This window comes from Lathamus discolor, chromosome 12 (genome assembly GCF_037157495.1).
Source record: "Lathamus discolor isolate bLatDis1 chromosome 12, bLatDis1.hap1, whole genome shotgun sequence".
Taxonomy (NCBI): domain Eukaryota; kingdom Metazoa; phylum Chordata; class Aves; order Psittaciformes; family Psittacidae; genus Lathamus; species Lathamus discolor.
In genome coordinates, this window is record NC_088895.1 from 15,210,950 (window position 1) to 15,230,681 (window position 19,732).

The 19,732-nt window shown below is 41.6% G+C and overlaps 1 protein-coding gene across 2 annotated transcripts in view; it reads right to left on the reverse strand.

The window, feature by feature from the left end:
- Window positions 1-18,648, reverse strand: part of KREMEN1 (kringle containing transmembrane protein 1) — a 41,718-nt gene extending 23,070 nt beyond the window's left edge. The window contains exons 1-4 of one of the 2 annotated variants that reach the window (XM_065692828.1): window positions 18,459-18,648; window positions 17,636-17,853; window positions 8,308-8,470; window positions 4,520-4,611 (exon numbers count right to left, since the gene is read on the reverse strand). In XM_065692828.1, the coding sequence (XP_065548900.1) occupies window positions 4,520-4,611; window positions 8,308-8,470; window positions 17,636-17,714 (334 nt within the window). In that variant the 5' untranslated portion in view covers window positions 17,715-17,853; window positions 18,459-18,648. The other variant, XM_065692829.1, reaches the window with a different exon arrangement.
- Between the last annotated feature and the right edge of the window lie 1,084 nt (window positions 18,649-19,732).

Here is a 19,732-nt window from a genome sequence, read left to right on the forward strand (position 1 = left end):
GAGAAAATCTAATTGGCAAACAGTTTTTATATCAGCTTCACAGTGGTGACAAATTACTGCTTTTCAACAATACTTTTAGTATATTAGAATAATATGCTCTTCTTTCATACTACATTGAACTGGATCAGGATGTATGCATAGGAACCTGCCCAACATAAATCTAAACAAAGACGGTGTACGTTTATGTGCATGTAGCAGCTCTGCAGAAGACGCCCTAGAGGTGCTGACAGACACTGAGCCAGGCAGCAAAGGCCAACAAGCTGATACTAAAACGAGCACAGCCAGAGATCAAGGGAAGCGAACTGTTCCTCTACTCAGCACTTGTTAGGGCCACATCAAGATTACTTTGTCCAGTTTCAGGCCCAACAGTGCAAGAAAAACATGTAATTGTCTGAGGTGAATTCAGCAGACAGCCAAGATGCTCGGAGGGCCGGAGCACTTGCCCTGTGAGAAGAGGCTGAGGTACTGGGGCTTGTTCGGCCTGCAGAAGAGGAGGCTCCGGGCACTCCCTAGCAGCTTTGCATGCCTGCATGGAGGTTGTCACAACAGTGGAGCCAGGGTCTTCACAGTGATGCGTTTTGGACAAGAAGTAATGAGCTTAAGTTGAAACATGAGATGTTCAGACTGGATACAAGGAAAATCATTTCACCATGCTGGCAGTCAAGCATGGGAACAAGGCCCCAGAGAGGGAGTGTATTCTGCATCCCTGGAGGTACTCATGGCCTGACGCGCTAAACTTGGTCTAATCTGACAAACTGAGTAACTTGGTCTGATCTCAGAGCTGGCCCTACTTTGCACAGGACGTTGGAGTAGATGATGGCCTGAGGTCCCTTCCAACCAGGGGTATCCTACAACCATATGTATATGTGTGTGTGTATATAGATATATATATATAAGTATATATATGTAAAGCAATGAAGAATCAAAAGTGCTTCTAGATAGGTAATGACTGTTCAGTTACTCTGAGCTTTAAAAATTGTCAACATAATCTTTTGCCTTAATTTGTTCTAGCTACTAAGGAAACTGCAAAACTGAAATAGTCAATATTCTGCAGTTATTGTTCATGCTGATCAGTGATGTCTCACCATTATGCTGTCTTCACCCATTTGTTCTCTTGTGCTTAAAACGTCACCTCTTTTATGCAAGCATGCTATTTTTCTTTTAAGCAGCATATGACATAATGAGGTCTTGGCAAACACCAGAGCTTCTGCATATTACGCACTAAGGCACACGTATTAAATCATGGAATTCATTCTTTTGAGCTCCAAACCATATTCCAACTATGCTCATTTATGTGTCTTTCAAAAACCTCGTAGCTTTTTGCAATGGTAGGTCTGGTCTGCACCAGCATACTGTCTCAAACTGTACAAGCTACTCCCTTCATTCTTGTGTTAAAATCTAGACAAGTCAATCTTGGAGTGATCGATACAGCTCTGTATAACTTACCTGGCTCTGCCATTTAATACTTCGTCAATATTTCAGTCAACTCTACTAGATGACATATATGCACACAGGAAATCTGTTTATGGTAAGAGACTCACGAGGGCCACAAACATGGAGATGCAATTAAGTAAAACTGCAAGCCTTTCACATTTTGGGAGCATAAGTTACTTCCTTTGAATTTCAACCTAACCTCATTAACAAATAAAGAGATTAAAAAAAAAGTCAGGAATAGCTGCAACATTGCAAACAAACCATCTAAAGCATTTGGTTCTGAATTCTCCATGTGAGATGCAGATGTTCTCTCAGGACTCAGTGCTGCCTTTTTGCATTTTGTATATGTCCGTTCCAGGCTGCTTAGCAGACAAGCCATTAAGAGAAGGAGAGGAAGAAAAGGGAAGACTAAGCTCCTACTGAGGTAACTACCACTGTCTTCTGTAATTATACCCATCCATCCTCATCTAACATTGCTAAATTCTGTATAGCATGTTTAGACATGCAGAATGTCAGAACGCATTTCTGAATTAAGTGTTATGTATTAGTGAATGAAACACATGATATAATCAGTGAAATCATCATCATAATGAAAAATTCTTAACTGTAGATCCTTAATTATTGTAACAGTGAATCATTGCATGCAAATCTCTCTAGACAATCAAGATGTTTCATGTTGTTGGCATTGTAGTGGTGTATGTGGTTATAGTTTATAAGTAAATTATGCTCCAGATACTTTTTTTTTCTAGTAGTAAATATAATTATGGAAAATAAGCTTATGTAAGACAATTTTTACTTCTAAAAACTAGCATTTCTTTACACAATTGCTTTCTGCTCACAGAACTCAGTTTTGTATTATGCACTTCACAAGTTGTTTTTGATTTTCCTATGATTTAGCATCATGCTTACTGAAAACAGAAAATCTGGTAAAGAATAAAAGGTTTGTGTTTTGTTTTGGGGGGTGGTTTATTTTATTTTTTTTTTTTTTTTTTACTTACACAGCTTCATAGACCATGAGGTTTGTATTAAGACTTGGATGGGCTTGCAATGTACAGTTTGTTCTAAATTGCTGCAATTCCTTTTTCTAGTATCCAGTTTCAGTGCAATGCTTGAAGCAGCTGCTACTGGCCAAAGGGACATTTTTTAAATGTAAGTCTGGATTATCTGTGCAAGTAACTGTCCAACTTTAAATCGTCTGCTCCCCACGACAGAGAAAATGAATGAGGCTGCTTTTAAAAGGATCCTTTGTGTAGAACAAATGGAGGGGAGAGAATTTGCCTTTCAGCTTTTTTACTGGTGCCATATCCAGAGAATTTGTTAACATCTGTGGTCTTTAAAGAAAATGCAAATTCTTCCATTTTAGACCAAGATAAATTTCTTAATTAGGAGGGTCATGTTTCCTAAACAGGACCTGGTATATCAGAAAAATAAGAGTAAGATGTCCTCTGAACAATGAGAATTGGAGTGTTAAATGATTTTGTGTTATTTAAATTAGACTCCTTAATCTGTATTTAAGTCTAGGTAAGTCACCTGACTTAAGGTCATATATATGTATTTGCTTGCCTCGCTTAGAGAAGTGAATCACTCACATTCATAAAAAAAAAACCACAACTGTGGACAAAGTAAAAAAAATCTTTTTAGATCCATTTTTCTTTGTTTGGTTTTGTTTACTTCAAGTAAGAAATATACTTCTTCCAATTAAAAGTATCCCTACATAAGGACAACTGCTGATGCTTAACAGCATACACATGTTATCCATTAGAGACTATTCACACAGAAGTTAGGAAATCAACTAAAGGCATAAACTATTAGACTTAATAAAATGTGTAGTTATGGTTGCTTGTTAACATGCAAATCTGGAATATATTTTTAATATTTAGGCATATTTTAAAGAATGTGATTCATAAGAGTTTATCCTGGAGCATTCAGGAAATTTTGGAACATATTGTCACTAATCATAGAATCACAAAATGGCTTAGGTTGGAGAGACCCTAAAGCTCATGCAGTTCCAACCCCCTGCCACAGGCAGGGACACCTTCCACTAGCGCAGCTTGCTCCAAGCCCTGTCCAACCTGGCCTTGAACCCTGCCAGGGATTGGGGCAGCCACAGCTTCTCTGGGCACCCTGTGCCAGCGCCTCAGCACCCTCACAGAAAAGAACTTCTCTCTAAGAGCTCATCTCAATCTCCCCTCTGGCAGGTTAAAGACATTCCCCCTTGAGCTGTCCTTACAGGCCCTTTTCCAAAGCCCTTCTCTAGGTTTCCTGTAGCCCCTTTAGGCACTGGAACCTGCTCTAAGGTCTCCCTAGACCCTTCTCTTCTCCAGGCTGAACAAGCCCAGCTCTCTCAGCCTGTCTCCACGAGAGAAGTTCACCAGCTCTCGGAGCATCATGACAAAACCTCCGCATTTTGGACAAGTAAATAATGTAATACATTAAAAATATTAAATACTAGAAGGAAGCTTCAGGTGAATAGCTTGTGAATGACCTGTTAAAATACCCAAGTCCAGTTTGTGGTTTCACATCAATGCTAAGTATATGCATCAGCAAGCAATATAATTCTAGACCAGAGCTCGCATATACCAAACAAATAGCGATCTTTTCACTATGTCCTCTCACAATGTGTTTATTTCTTCCAAGCAATTCTGTGTATGATGCGTTATACACATTAAACTAATGCCATCATTTTACAAGCTAACTGCAAATGATGGACACATGTAACTTGTAAAAAAATTAATTCATAATTTCCCATTCATTTTCATCCTCTAGATTTTAATAAATGAATGACATTTTTTATGGATTAAAAATACTAGCAGCACTTCTTAAGTTTTGTGTAATTTTCTGTCTGGTATTATTTGAAAATAATATAATCCAGTAATTCTGATATGAGATCAAAAGGATAGCAATGGAGGAACACTTCAGTAAGTTTGTCCAGAGACCCATTTAAAATATTGCTTAGTCTGCAAACGAAAATAAACTGACTGGCCTTATCCTAGTTTCTGTTTGAAAATCAGTACCCACTGTGGTGTAACTGCCAATACCCATTAAACAGAGATGCAGGCCTAAAAAAATTTCATGGTGCTCTTACTTCGGCAGGATGGAATTTCACAGTATTTCCAATATATTCCATCCTCATGTTCTGCAATGTAGCACCATGGGCTCACATCTCCATCAGGGTTCCTGAAAGAGAAGAATAGTGTGTGAGTGAAAAGTCATCAAGTATTTTCAAAAAAACCACATAAAAATCAATTTTATTAAGCTTTGGTGTCATCACTATTCTTGCTCTAACAATTACTGTTTAACCCATTGGACTGACTTACCAAGAAAAATGCAAAAGTGGTCAGGAAGTTCAGATCACTGTTTATTACAGTACACAACAAGTATAACATGCTAGTAGCATCTAAAACTTCATTTATTTTTTCTTTAACTATAAAAGGTGCGGAGCTATTTCTGGCCAGTACTGAGAAAGATCATGTGTACAGGTTCTTTAGACTCCTAAACCTGATTTCTGCCTTGGTACAAAACAGTCCAGATTCCAACTTTCTGTATGTATGATGACAAAAATATTTATCCAATCAAGTCTTCTGGGAAAGCCTCAGGTCTTGTCTTTTCAGTAAAGCTGAGTAAATTTGTTCCAGTGATCTGATATATTGATGGATAATTCCTTATGCATCCATGATTATTCTTTGCTTATTTGATTAGTGTAGCATCATTTACAAGTGCATACCTAATTAGTCATTAGGTTATTTAAAGTTTCTTTGTATGTACAATTTGAAAAACTGTTTGTATTAAAAAGATCCATTTAAGAAATTAACTTGTTATTTTGGACAGTCAGGTTGAAATAAGACCTTTTCTTGTTAACTAGGGCCAACTACAATCTTTTTATCATGTACTTTGGCATGAATTCTATGAAGAGACCACCCTATGCTGAAGTGTCAGTTCAGCTGCATCTTGTCATTTGGTCACATTAACACGCCTTTGTGGGAGATCCGATTTTTGAACTGCTGGGAACACTTTTTGTCAAATAACAGAATGCTGAAGACAACTGGTAAGTTAAGTTCAGTTTAGATGATTAAAATGGTGCTGTTAGGCTTTCAACAGACTACTGGATGAGGAAGACTAGTGTGATAGGAATTTAGGTGTAATGGCAGAGCTTCCAGTGGCTAAAGAAAGTAGAAAAGTAGTATCAAGGAAAGCTTGTACTCGGAAATAACACCATTTTCTTTGGTTTCACACTTACAGGAAATTTTGCATTTACACTTGCATGACAGAAATCAGATGTCTGTAACTGAACCATGGTAATGGCACTCGACATATAAATGCCTTAAAATGCAAGGAAATTGCAGAGAAATGTGATGAACATCTTTAGAAGTCTTTGCCTTGAACCTCAAAAGTGCACACAATCAGAAAACAATTGAGTGTCTTTCAAAATCTCCAAAAACTTCAGTCCGCATAATTCTGTTATGGCTAAAATTAAGTTTAGTGGAACATCATGAGGAATTTCTATCTTAACAGGGTGTCTTGCAGTAAACAAAGTATTCCAAGTAAGGACCACCCATGCAGGGATAACATGCTTCTAATCAGTGCTTTAAGTGTAAAATTAGATTATTCAAATGTTGTCCTTAAAATTGAGCCTCAAAGGATCACAGTATGCCTTAAAAAAGCCCTGTGAGAAGGGAAGATCACCTTGTCCATTGTCACAAAGCAAATGAGTGGCAAGAAAGAGCTAAAACAGCAGTATCTTCACCCATGAAGCCCTGACAAGATTTGCATGCTAAAGATATGCTCTGACACTCTTAAAACAGTGATTTTGCAAGCTTTTTTTTTTCCTTTTCCAACAGAATGTGAAGTTAAAAAGCACTTATTCATTAGGATCATCATTTCATACACCTGTGAGAATACTCCTGGGCCAAGTGATATAACAAAGAAGGAAATGCCTAACCTTCCAGTCAAACTTCATCTCAAAGGGGATAATCTAACATCCAGTAGATTGAGGTTAAAAAGCTGTATCTGGTAATCAAATAATTTCTCAGGCTTACATACCAGATTATAGGCTTCTTGCTCCTCATTTGCTGAGTAAAGTGAAACTCTAGTAAGGATAACTTGAATACCTGGATAAACATCTAGGATATTGCCACACAGCAACAATCAAAATTACCTTCTTGATTGTGCTGTTTGTATCAGAGTTAATTCAGTGGCCTCTCGCCTTTCTATAGCTCCATATTAGTATGTGTACTGAGAGACACATCTCCCTGCATGTCATGAAAATTATTATGCACTTGGTGGTGTTGGGCTGAGTGAAGCTGTGAAGTTGGTGTAAAATCGGAACAGTCTTTTCAGTGCTCACATGCCAATCAGCTACTAGACTGCTTGATGGGTTTATTTGGTTTCCAGGCCATTTCTCAAGAGAATGGCCACCTTCTACAGTGTTTCTTTAGTAGGTGGTATAGTTTTTGCTCCTCCAAGATGCTGAACTGATTCACAAAAGCATCAATTCTGAAGCTGGCAATAATGCTTTCTCCTTCTATGGCTGAAAACAGAGTCCACTGGTGCAACACATTGAACAGCGTTACTTTGAAGCACTGATGTATCCACTGGAAAAGATCCCAAGTCTTTTTCTTCCCTGCCCTTCACCAATGTTCCCCAGTCAGAAATACCCTGCTGAGCCACCAAATACTCTGGAAACACAACTAACTCCTTTCATCAGGATGCTCATCTGTGTGCTGCATGTCACAAGACCTCTTCTCTGTGCTTTCTTACTTATTCTCCATTAACTGTCTGGTTCTGTCTCTGTCCTATTTTCTTGTCTGTTTGTGATTAACTATGGTAAAGTTTGAAGATGGCAACTGCATAGGCTCTACCCTAGAAAGCCTATAGCCTGCCAAGCAGAAGTATCTTCCAGAAGAACTGAGGTGTGGTTTGAACCTTCTCACAGAGGAGACATTGCTATGGCCCAGGTAACTCAGTTCTTAAATGCATGGGTTGAACATCTCTGTCCCCATTACACAGTGAGAGACACCACTCAATTTTATAAGCATCCTAGATGAGCTGATGATTATTACTGTTTAAGAAATGTATTTATCAGGTTATTCCCTACCTATTTCCATAGCAAGTATAGAGGGGTATAAAAACTTAGCTGGTCAGTCCTGCAAAGATAAAACTGCATGTAACTTCCTGATGCACAACATCAGGGAGTTAAATGGTGCAGGCTGAAAAGAGTCTGCAGAGCCTAAACATCTCTGAACTTAGGTTCTTATTTGGCTCCTAAATTCTGGAGTTCTTATTTAAGTTTAGCTCCAAGTTCTACCCACAAAACTTCTATCCCTCTTTAGAAGGCAAGAAAATGAAAGGGGATCTGCCATGGTTTAAGCTGGTGTTGTAACCACTGACAGTTGAACCTCTGAATTCAAGTAACAACTCTAAGTCACTGAAAAGCTTATGCTGAGAACTTAGCAAAAAGCTCAGAAATGGAACAGAGAACAGAACTAGGCTTGTGGATGAGGATAAAAACTATAATGTTGCAGTCTGCCAGAGACATTCACTAGAGCTTCTATACTTGTGACCTGGATAATTTTTTTTATCTCCACCTTTTCATTTAAGTAACCTCTAGTCTTTCTCCATGATGCCAAATATAGGTTGGATATATGATATGGACTTCGTGTGAGTTGATAAAGTTATTCCATGTGGGTTGATAAAGTTATTCTACTAATGGTGCTTGAAGATTTAGGGTACTGATTACAGGATAAACCAAAACCTACTAGACATCCATGGTTCTGATATTCTTCACCACATGACAGGGAGTTTCCTAATTTTTTGTCAACTGTTTAAAGTAATACTGGGTGATCAGGCAATGTTAGTAGCAGAGATACTTCTTACCTGCAGTAGTTATGCTCTCCAAGCCCTCCCTCCCCATTGGGATATTTCAAAGTATTATAAGGATGCTCAAAGGTTTCATTCCAGAAAAGACAAGGTTTCCCTGCATATTGGGAGGTCTGGTTCTGAGTGCCACGATAGTCAGCCCCGTTTGCTGTATAACATTCTGGGAAGAAATGGAAATGGAGAAAGAGAATGAATGTATGTAGGTTTAGTCTTCGGTTGTTCTTCCCTCACCCTCCACCCCCATCCCAAAACACCATGTTTCCTTTCACTAACATATTTCCTGCATTGTTTAGGCAACTAAAGGCGCTGTCTGGGATGTAAGTTTTCTCTCAGACATCTATTGAAGAGATTATGATTTCATTACTTTACTAAACAATGTATAAGACAGGTCTGAAGAGTGGTTAATACAATTAACATGCACTTTCTGAATAAGCATACTGTATTTTTACTGTTTTCCCTGTGTTTTATTCATCAGGTTGAATCAGTAACTTGTTAATTTTCCAGAAATGAAATTAGATGATGCTGTCAGTCTGCCACATATCAGCACAGTACCCAAAATCCCATGCCAGTGTAACTACAGTTGAGAATATCTACAGTTTTATAAAGTGAAAAAATTTGTAGGCATGGATCTTGCAAACGTTTACATCCCAATTTAGAAAAATTCTTAGGTGTTTTTTCCTCTGGTCTGAATTTCTTTAGAAAAGGACCTCCTTCAGCAGAATACAATAATGATACTGTTGTTTGCTACTAATGCATTTACGCTTTCAGATCAAATTTATAGGTCAGTATTCTTCTGCCTCGCCCATATTTTCTCCCATTAATCTTTGTTTTCCTAATACTCAGCAAGTTAGAAATCAAAGCAGAGAATGATTTCTCTAGTCATTAAACATACCATCTCCTTCTCAGTAGAACTACAAATCTCATGCTGCCTGGCTTTGCTATGTCTTATTATTGACGTCTTCTGATAAAATAAATATTCATATGCATGAACAATCTTAGCTTTACTAAAAATGCAAAGCATTTGTTATTAAATTGTGCACTGTGAGGGTGACAGAGCAGGGGAACAGTTTGCCCAGAAAGGCAAGCGTTGGAATCTCTATGTTCAAATGCCATCTGGACACGGTCCTGGGTCACCTGCTTTAGGTGACTGTGCTTGAGCAGAAGTCATCTAAATTATGAGCTCCAGAGATCACCTCCAACCTCAACTGTTCTGTGATCACCTTCCAGAAATAATCATTAAAATGTATCATAAATAGGTCTATCCTTGTTTATAGTTAACACTTGGTAACATCTATCATCAATGCATTTATTTAAAAGTAGTATTAAAAAACAACAGTCCATGACAGAATTAAAACTGCTGCATGACACTGCTGTAAGCATTACAAGCAGTACAAAGAGTACTGAGCAGCATTACTGGGTAAAGTCACAAACACTTCCTCCTAACTGCAGAACCTTGTTCTGCCTGCTGGTATTCTCTGCAGAGATGTTCTACTGCCCCAGGGAAAGGGAGCGTGCTCTTAAGTGGAGGCTGCTGATCTCAGTGTCCCTTACGAGATACCTTACAAACAAGGCTAGAAAGACCTGTATGGCTAAAGTAGAAAGAGGTAAAAAAAAAACCCCACTCTCAGCTTAATCCTGATATTAGCAGTACACCTTTTTTTGCATTTAGAAATACTGTGAGAGATGGGAAAACATATTATTAAAACAATGCCTTTGAAATAACTTAAGTCTGGGCTCACAAATATCAGAATGGTGCAATTATAATGATTATTTCACTGTTTTATTACACAGCAGATGAAAGCTGATGTTTTTGTGCCTTCGCTGCACATTTTCATGCCTAGGCAAGTTAGGATTCTATTAAATGGAGTTTTGTTGCTGAAGGCACAGAGGTGTCTGCACTGCCATTAACGTATACTGCTATCATCTATGGACAGAAAGCCGTCTAATTTAACAAAACCAAGTTTCAAGTCAATACTCTTCCCTACTGTAATTTACCTGACTGCCTTAGCCATGCAGACAAGCTACATACATTTACCCGAAAATGCAAATCTGAGTTTCCAGTATTGAGGCCACCACAGATATTTGGATAAACACAGGAAAAAACCCCACCCCACTTTAAAATCATCACAGTGCTGCAGCTTTCTTAAATACCTCTTTTTACTTTGCAGTTAATCAAGTTTTTCTATGTCATCTGAAAAATACAAATTGATGAATTTGGCATAGAAGAGAGAAAAACATTATCAAACTGGACAAACAAAACAACATACATTATAAAGAAGCAATTATGAGAACTGCTAAGCATATCCATAAGACATCTACTTCAGCTTAGTGCTATTGCTTTTTTTGCTTCTCATTTCTAATGAACAGCAATATGTACTAACATCTACTTAGAAATGCAAGGAATGCTACAATACCTGAAGGTAATCTGGCACACAGACTAAACTGAAGTTAACATCAGTCCATTTGAGGATCTGCTAAGACTGGCCCATGCTCTAACTTGCAGCAGCAACTGACTTTCATTTTTATGTCAGCTGATTTTTTTTTTTTTTTGCCTTTTTTTTAAACTAGATTTTCTTCAAACTTCGTTGCACAACACTAGGACTTTGAGGATACTGCACAAAAGAAAGAGTCAGAGCTCTTCATTCCTCTTAGCTGTAGTTTTTTGTTTGCAAGACAACAGGTAGCTGTAACAGTGCCTCCTGTACTTTTTATGCTTTTTCTTTTGTACTATCAAGAGATTTGGGAACAATGTGCTATCTGAGCTGTAGTGGTTTTGTTAGCATCTAGATGTGATGTGGAAGGAAGAGGCAGTAAGATACAATGTAAAACCAACTATTACCCCAGAAAAACTGAAATGGAAACTTAGTTTTGGAATTTAGCAGCTGCTATCATATAAAATAGATACCTTTTTGTGTTACAGGGAATTTGCTAGGAAATTTTCATTTTGTTAATTATTAATAATAATTTTGCCATAGCATGGAAGTGCATTCTTTTCAAATAGCTATTGGCATTTAAAAATCAGGTCCTTTGTTCTACACTCCTTTACCTTAAACAATCAGCTTTGAGATCTGCTGAGATATCCTTTGTACAGTTTTCTATAAAATTCCTAGCAACATGAAAACAGATCTCTCAGCATATTCAGTATCTTGACAGTAAACATCTGAATTCTATTTATTACATAGTGATTTTGCCATATTTTGTTGCACAACAGCCAAGACACTACCTTAGTGATCTCACTATGAAATTAATATTCCCAGTGTGTTAAAGGTGCAAAATGAATGTTTTGTCTGCAGACAGACCACTGTCCTCTCCACTTCTAATCCACAGGCTGCACTTTGATGACAAAAGTCCTAAGGGGTTTTGGAGGAGAACCTCCATCTTTCTTTTCATCTTGCACCATTGATGCAATAATCCTGTGAAAAACAAGAGCTTAAAACAAAGGTCAGCCAGATTCGTCTGCACAAAACTGATTCAGAAGAGTTCATCTAACTAAAACAGTCAGAAAAGAGTGGAGTGAACACTACTGGTAAAACTCAGGCTTACTCAAATTACCTGATTTCTCTTTGGTAGATTATGATCATGCAGAAAGGTGAGAAAAAAAATAATCAACCAACCAACAATCATATTTCCTTTACTGTTCTGGCACCCATTGGATCTGACTACCTTACACTGGCAGATACTTCCATGTTACTTTATGCTACGAAGCCCTTCACAGGGAATCTAACTAACATCAGCACAGTAACTCAAGGAAATCAGTATCAGTTACATGAATTTCTGTTTTGTAAGACTGTGGTACTATGACAGAGCTTGCACTATATCCAAGTCCTCTCCCAGTGGCAAAGACAGCAAGGGAAGAACAGGCACTTTGTGGAGGCCAAAACTGTCAGCTTTCTAGAAGGCATGAGAAAAGCTGCTGTGCTTGATAGATCTGTCACATGGTTTCTGTTCATGTATCTAAAACTGAGTTTAAACTACCCTGTCAAGTGTAAACCTGGATTGAATCACCAGGGTTTTAGGCAGGACATGAAGGAAGCTGTGACCATTCAACTCTTGAAGTGTTCAGCCTCCTCGTAACATCCTTCTAACATCTTAGTCAGCTGGGCTTCAAATATAGCCTGAAGTAGAGGCTTGTGTCAAATCCATTATTAAAATCAATGTCTGTGACGATTTTGTTGTATTAACTGTCTAATGACCCTGCTGCTTCTGCTGTTTTGTTGGGATTAGTCAGACACAGAACCACTACAGTGGTTCTAGTCATGAAAAGTTAGAAGGTTCCAGCAGGTCGTGTTCTGAATAATGCTTACGAGCCTTAGTGAGAAAACACGGACAGCAGTGTGTTGCGGGGGCTGCTTCTATTTTCAACATATCAGGTGCTATGGTTGACAGAAAAATAACTTTCTTTAAATAAATACTGAGACTAGAAATGTATGTATTGAGTGGCAACTAGTAGAAAGAAAAGGCAAAAAATATGCCTGGGGATGGTTGTCCATTATGAGTGACTGTTCAGTGTGTGATACAGGTTCACAATTAGGTTTATTAGAGCCAGATCAACATTTGGAAGATCAAACAGCAGCTGTAGTAGAAATTTTTTCCATCTGTCTCAGTTCCTTCTTCAATGTAGGGACCTTACAATGATCACTTGCGCCTTTGTTACTTTGGGACTGTATGGCTGCCTGCACTCCACATGTGCCACTTTAGGCGCCACTTTAGGATCACTTGAAAAATTAAGGTAGTGCAGCATGTAACAGTCTGACTTTTTTTACTGAATGAAGCACTGATGATAAAACATTGACATTTCAGAGTCTCCAATGATTTTCTAAGATGTTTGCTTTAAGTTCTGGAAGCTACTCAGAGTGCTGACTAGTGGCCAGAGAGATTAAAGGTTGACAACAATTATCAAATAGAAACTAACCTATCTGGGCCAGAAATTATCCTGCCAGCTACTGGCCAACAAGAAGCAGGTAAATGAAAGTGGCTCTTTAAATCTTGGGTTTCATTACAGTGGTGCGATAGCCAGAACATTAATGTTCTGTAAGGCAAGAAAGAAAGATTCCTTGAATTTACATGTTATAGCTGCCTACTAAACAAGTTCTCACTTGTTTTCTTTACAGCCTTTCAGAAGAGTAAGAAAAAATGCTTAAGCAGAATGTAAGAACACTGAAGCAAAGGTGCCAGGCCTGATAATGACTCCATATCAGCTGCTAAAATGCACACAGGGCACGGTAAGAAGACTTTAAAGTCATTTCCATTCTACCTAAACTGTTCTAGTTCATGCTAGAGCTTGCAATTTAAGCACTCCTCCTTAAATGAAAGCACTGTATGTAGGTGCAGATGGCAACAGTTACAGGCACTAACCAGATGCTGTAGTCTCTAATTTGATTGAAAGGCTATAATTAGACAGCAAAAACACTTCAATGAGAGAGTAATGCACAGAGGAAAGGACAGAAACCACTTAACTGATGCCAAGATACCCCACCAGTACAGAGGCAGGGGCCCACGGATGGAGGGGCAGAACACCAAATTACCTTCTTCAGATGTGAACGTTTTTGTTTCCCTATGGATGCGAATAGGGATTCTATTATCATAGGTTGCCACAGTTCTTCATGTGGGAACACTGATTAAAACCAGAAGAAGCTTCAGGAGATCAAAGAGACAAATACAGCTTCTGTGGTCATTATTAAAAATATTTTTAGCAGCGCAATGGTTTTCTTTGAAGATGCAGTTTTATCGATTGAACCGAAAGTTCATTTGCCTACTGTCATATGACTGGTCAAAAAAATATTAATCTCATTCCATACCGTGTTATGATGCAAAATAAATGCTTTTCTGAAACATAAGGCTGCTTCAGACCCATGCATGGAGAAAATCAGTGTAGTGTTTTTGCATTTCAATATTTTACTATTCTAATTAATATGAATATAACAAAAGCCCACATTAAAACTATCAGGCCTATACTGTAGCAACACAACACAACAGTTGACACAAGCTCAAGAAAAAAAACTCAGGAAAGAATTATCTTTGTTTAAAATCACAGTTTTCAAAATCACTAGAAAATAACTCCCCATTTGGTAAATCGGCCAGCTAAACTATGATATGCTGCTGTGACAGTGCTCGCTTAGCTGATCATTTATTCTTTGCAATGTAGGGGTACTCTGTATGTAGTTTAAAAATCATCTCCCTCTCATTTCTACATATCCACACACAAACACACACAGAGACACACATACAGTTTTTAAAGTCCTCAAACAGAATTGCTTCTGCTGGTCAGAATTAGCAGCTTATATAGCATTGGCCTGAATCAGGGAGTAGCCACAGTGAACACTCACCTGACATTTGATCAAACCTTGACTTACGCATCTGTCTGTCCTGTAAGAATATACATTCCTGGAAACATACAGATGTGGTGCTCCATACTTGTGCTCCCTGGCAGTGTATGAGTTGTTATATATGTGAATTTGCTATTCTTGTAAAACGTTGATTACTAACCTTCAATCCAACCACTTTTTCATCACTTCTCCTTTTTTGTTTGTTTTTGTGGTTTTGGGATTTGCCTTTTTTTCCTCTTTATGGAATATGTTTGAAGCAGGTGAATTAGGACATAGCATGACAGGCAGTTACCCTTCATTCTAATGCTTAAAAGTATGTATTTTGCAGATTTTTTCTCTTTAGTTGTAGAACACAAACATGCTATATCAGCAAAAGCTTTGCATCTGCTGCCTAGTCCTCAGCCACAAGTTGCAAACACGCTTGTCTTATGATTCTTTATCACTGGAAGTAAGAATGCATGATGTGGCCCCATAAGAATTTCTGTTCCTTAATACACTCATTTGTTTATTTTCCTTTGTGAAGTTTTAAAACTGTTGTTCCATTGTCAAGCATGGCAGACTGAATCCCTTTGGAAATTTCATCAGGATGGGCCATAGCCACTGTGCGGATGGAGAAAGTGGTCAACTGCGCAACAATTATAGTGTGATATGGCAAAGAATGCAAATTTTGCAGCTGGAAGCATGTAATCCCTGCCTCCCTCCTGTTTTTTTGGCTCCATCCTGCCTAAATCCATTCACATAACTCTGGATTTGGAGTTATGCACTATGCATGTAGAAGCATGATATGCTGAAGTGTCTGACTGTTTCATTTTCTATCTGTCTGGTTAGAAATGCTTTTTCGATTATTTCCATGACAATTGCTTCCATCTCTTTGACTTTGTAATACGAAACTCACCAAATTTAGACAGTCTTTTAATGGTAGGCAATCTATTCTCCCGTCTCATTTCTGATTCACTTGAGAAATGTGGTATGACTGAAGTTTGAATGCTGCAAATGTCAGAGTTTGGATCAATTGAAACTGTTAGACACCACACAGTGAAGCAGAAACACTCTGTGAAAAGCAGCACAGTACTATGTGCAAAAATGATTGTTAACTCACTCTAATTTCTGACAATCTGAGTAATTTTTCATAAGGCAATTCCAGAAGTTTCTCTCCTGTCTTAGTAAATGATGGTGTGACACAGCCTGTATTCTGACTGCATTTTACAATATTAAGATGTGCATTTTATTAAACTGAGGAATAGGGATTAAAAATATACTATATGACAAACTGCCTTACAAAAGAAATATCTGTGTTTGTCATTTCAGAATTCTGCTAGCTGAAAGTACAACCTGACCCAGCTGATCCCATTTTGGTCCTGTGGACTGACCAGAAGATGGTCCTGGGGTATGGTTTGTGCATGTTAGCAGCTCTGCAGATTTGTACATGCCATATAAATTACAGGTCCTTGCTGAAGTGTAGATTTGCACTGTTTCAGGTTCTTTAGCACAAGACATAGAGGGGGCAGTGCTTTCTATATCCATTCTCCTGTATCCAGTCTCTACCCCTTCACTCAAAGGCAATATTCCTCTCAGTAGCCTTCCCCACTCCTGACATAGCTGCTTGTGCTCTGGCATCTCTGCCTGCTTTAGTGGCTGCCAGTGCATGCAGTTAGATGTTGGCTAGAGGGGGGAAGTGCAGGTGTGTAAACAGGTACGATCCTCTCAATAGCCTAAGAACCCAACATTCACACTGGGATATATCCTCCACTTGCTGTCATGCAGCCTGCTGTGAGGGACACGGTCACAGATGGAGTGTTCTGTCCACAGTTCTGCTCAGAAAGCTTAAAAGAAGTCATTCTTCAACTTAAGCAAGGAAAGAAGTACCTACTGTGTGCACCAAACATATCTTAATGGTACTGGGAACAGACCATTCTAGGCATGCTCTAGATATGTCCCTATCTAGGCAGCTCTCTACACTCTTATCTGAAAATACAATGTTTTACTCACTTCAGGTAACTTCTCAGAAGTTGTAAATTTTACCTTCTGAGTTCTCTGATAAAATGCTTCCTTCCCTCTCTCCCTCCCCACCCCCAACAAAGCTCATGTAAGTATTCTCCAAATTAATTAAATGTATCTACAAAAACTTGAGCAAGTACCTGTTCATGGTGAAAGTAGAGCAAATTCTACATTATAAAGAATAACGATTAGAATACACAAAATGTGTCCAGGTGTACCACGCATCTGATGGCTCTGACACTGACGAACTGAAACAGCCACTTCAGAACTCATTAAGCAGTTTATCAGAGTGTAAAGCAACGTTTATCAGAGTGGAACTGTGATACTTGAAATCATCACTAACAACTGAGATGAGGATAAAAGGCTGCAGAGGCATCTTAAGTGAAGAATCACACTAACAGGTAGCAAAGTTTAAGGCTTCCCAGATTCCTTGGTTGAACAAGAACCGCAACCGGTCAGAGGAGTCTGCTCTTGACAGGCGCCGGGGCAGACACCCCGAGTTCTCGTTCCGCAGCGCCGGTTCTGCCCTGCTGCCACTGTTACTTCATTTCTCAGTGGGTGCACCCACGCCCCACAGTCCCTGTTCCCTGCGGATGCCTCCGTTCTGCAAACCTAGCTCCGAAACCACGTTTACGGAGATATAGGCTGCTCTCCTTCCTCTTACCTCACGCCTCCACGGTTTGCCGAGCTCCCAGCTCAGTGAGCACAGGGAGATCCTCAGATACCCCACACGCTGCAAACCCCGAGCGAAAATCCCCCCTGCGCGTCTGTGCGAGCAGCTTCGAACCGTGCCCCGCAGTGGCGAGCAGGAAGGGACGTCGGCGCGACCTCGAAGAGGTACTGGTGGGCGGCAGAGCCCTTTGCCGGAGGCTGCGCGCCAGTGCAGTCTGCGGGGTTCAGGGGGAGCCCGCCCCGCTCCACCGCCATCACCCCTGCGCGAGGGGATGGCGGAACGGCCCCACACGCGCCCCCCTCCCGGCTCCCCGCGACGCGTCACTCACCGGAGAGAACGGGCTCCCGGCAGCAGCTCAGCGCCAGCCCTGACAGGGCCAGGACGGCGGCGAGGGCGGGGGGCTCCATGGGCAGCGGCAGCCGGGCCGCACCGCACTCGCAGGAGGCAGCCCCAGCGCTCCGGGGGCAGAGGTGGTCGCGGGCGGCCAGGAAGAGCGCGAAGTGCGGGAAGCGGCGGCCCTACAGCATGTGTCCTGAAACTGCGCCCCTGCGAGGTGCCGAGTGGCAGATGAGGGATCCTATTACCAGCCATGTGACAGGAAAGGATAGAGACCAACATCCCAACCTGCTATAGCGCCGGGCCCGGGACCCGCCGCCTCTGCGTTTGACACCGACGGGTTTAGGCTGCCGGTGCTCGCTCCACTGCCAGCGCAGGGGGGCCGCAGAGCCCTCCGCGCAGGCAGGGCCGCCCCGTCGCCAGTGAGGAACTGCCCGGCGACCCTTCTCCCCCACTCCGCCCCAGGGGCGACCCACGTCTCGCTCTCGTCACCCCGCTGTGCCCTCACACCGGCCGCACGCCGCTGCCGGGGGAGAGGCCAAGCAGGAGCCCGCCAGCCCCATAGGCCGAGCTCTGCCTGGGGCCTGCCGCTGTACCGGCCCCACGCTCGCCCTCCAGGCTGTGGGTCCCAGGGAGCTGTCTGCCAGCAGACGGGAGCACGCAGGTGCAGCCCGCCTCATGCCGTGCAGCCGGGCCGGGGGTCAAAAGGGTAACGGACGCTGTGACCTCCGCGCCGCCGCCGTGCAGCTCTCGCCCGCTTACGGCCGCTCCGCGCGGGCGCGGCTTGCCCGCGGCTGCACGCCGAAGGGCCTCACCCGAGCGGCCCCTGCCTGAGGGACGCGGCCGCGAGCGGCGCGGAACTGGCACGCGCGCGGCGAGCTACAGCTGGAAACGCGCCCCCCGCGGAGCGGGAGCGGCCGCGCGCGGAACACCGCACCCCCGCGAGGGCACGGACCCGCCCCACAGCGCGCGCTGCGTCCCGGCGCGGGGCGGAGCCGGCGTGCGGGGGCGTGACCCCGTGGCGGGGGCCCGCGCGGGTGCGCGGAGGCGCGCGGAGCCGGGGACTTGGGCGTCCGCGCGGAGGCGAGACGTTCGCGCGCTGCGGACACGCGCCAGACGCTCCTCAGAGACAGCAGCGCGCGGGCGCGGCGGGAGCGGTGAGTGCGCGCGCGGCGGGGCGGCCCCCGTCCCCTTCCCCGTCCGCCTGCGCAGCAGAAACGCAAAAGGCAGCGGAGAGGCGGAACGTTTGAAAGCCGTTGCCGAAACTTCCGAGGCTCGTGGGCTGAGCCGCGGCGCTGCAGCAGTGGCGGGGCTGATTTGCTAAGAAACAGCCAACAAAAAGATCGACCCGGCCAACAGCCGGAAGCTGCACTTGTTTTGTCAGGAATGGGAGGGCAGAAGTACTTGTAGCACCTTTACATGTGTAATGGGATGGCACCTTCAGACGTCTGAAAGGGAGAGAGCAATTTGCTACTGTGAAAGAGAAAGCAGCAGAATAGTGTGTAGCTTTTGACTGTTGTATCAGTGCACACCGGTGCTTTTAGCATGCTGAAACTTCCTTTCATATAAAGCTGTAAGGTTGATTTTGAGGAGAAAAACCTGCTTAAATGTCTTCTGGCTTTTGCGATATATACAAAAAAACAAGAAAAGGTTTGCATACTAGTATGGCTTTACCTGTGTATTTTAATATTACAGCATAATAGTGTGCCACATTCTTATTTCTTTGAGCTGAATTCCTAGCGAATGTAGAATTTTTAAGCTGATGAAATACTGACAAACATCATCAGTGTTCTTTTAGCTTGGTGTTACATCTCTGTTTTGTTGGGTTTTTTTTTTTTTTCTAAATGGTAAGTGTAGAAATACTTAGTTCCTGCTCACATATATAAGTATATTCAGTTGTTCAGCTTACAAATTCTGCTGAAGTTCCTGATCCTGAACTCTAGTTGTCTACATCAGCCTTACATGGCCCCAGGGAAGACATTTTTTTCTCCGTTAATAGCTAGCATACTAGCCTGGCTATTTTTCCAGCTTTCATTTTACCCGCTTTCAACTAATAGAAGAAAAGTGCAGTAAAATCATGAATTCTTTT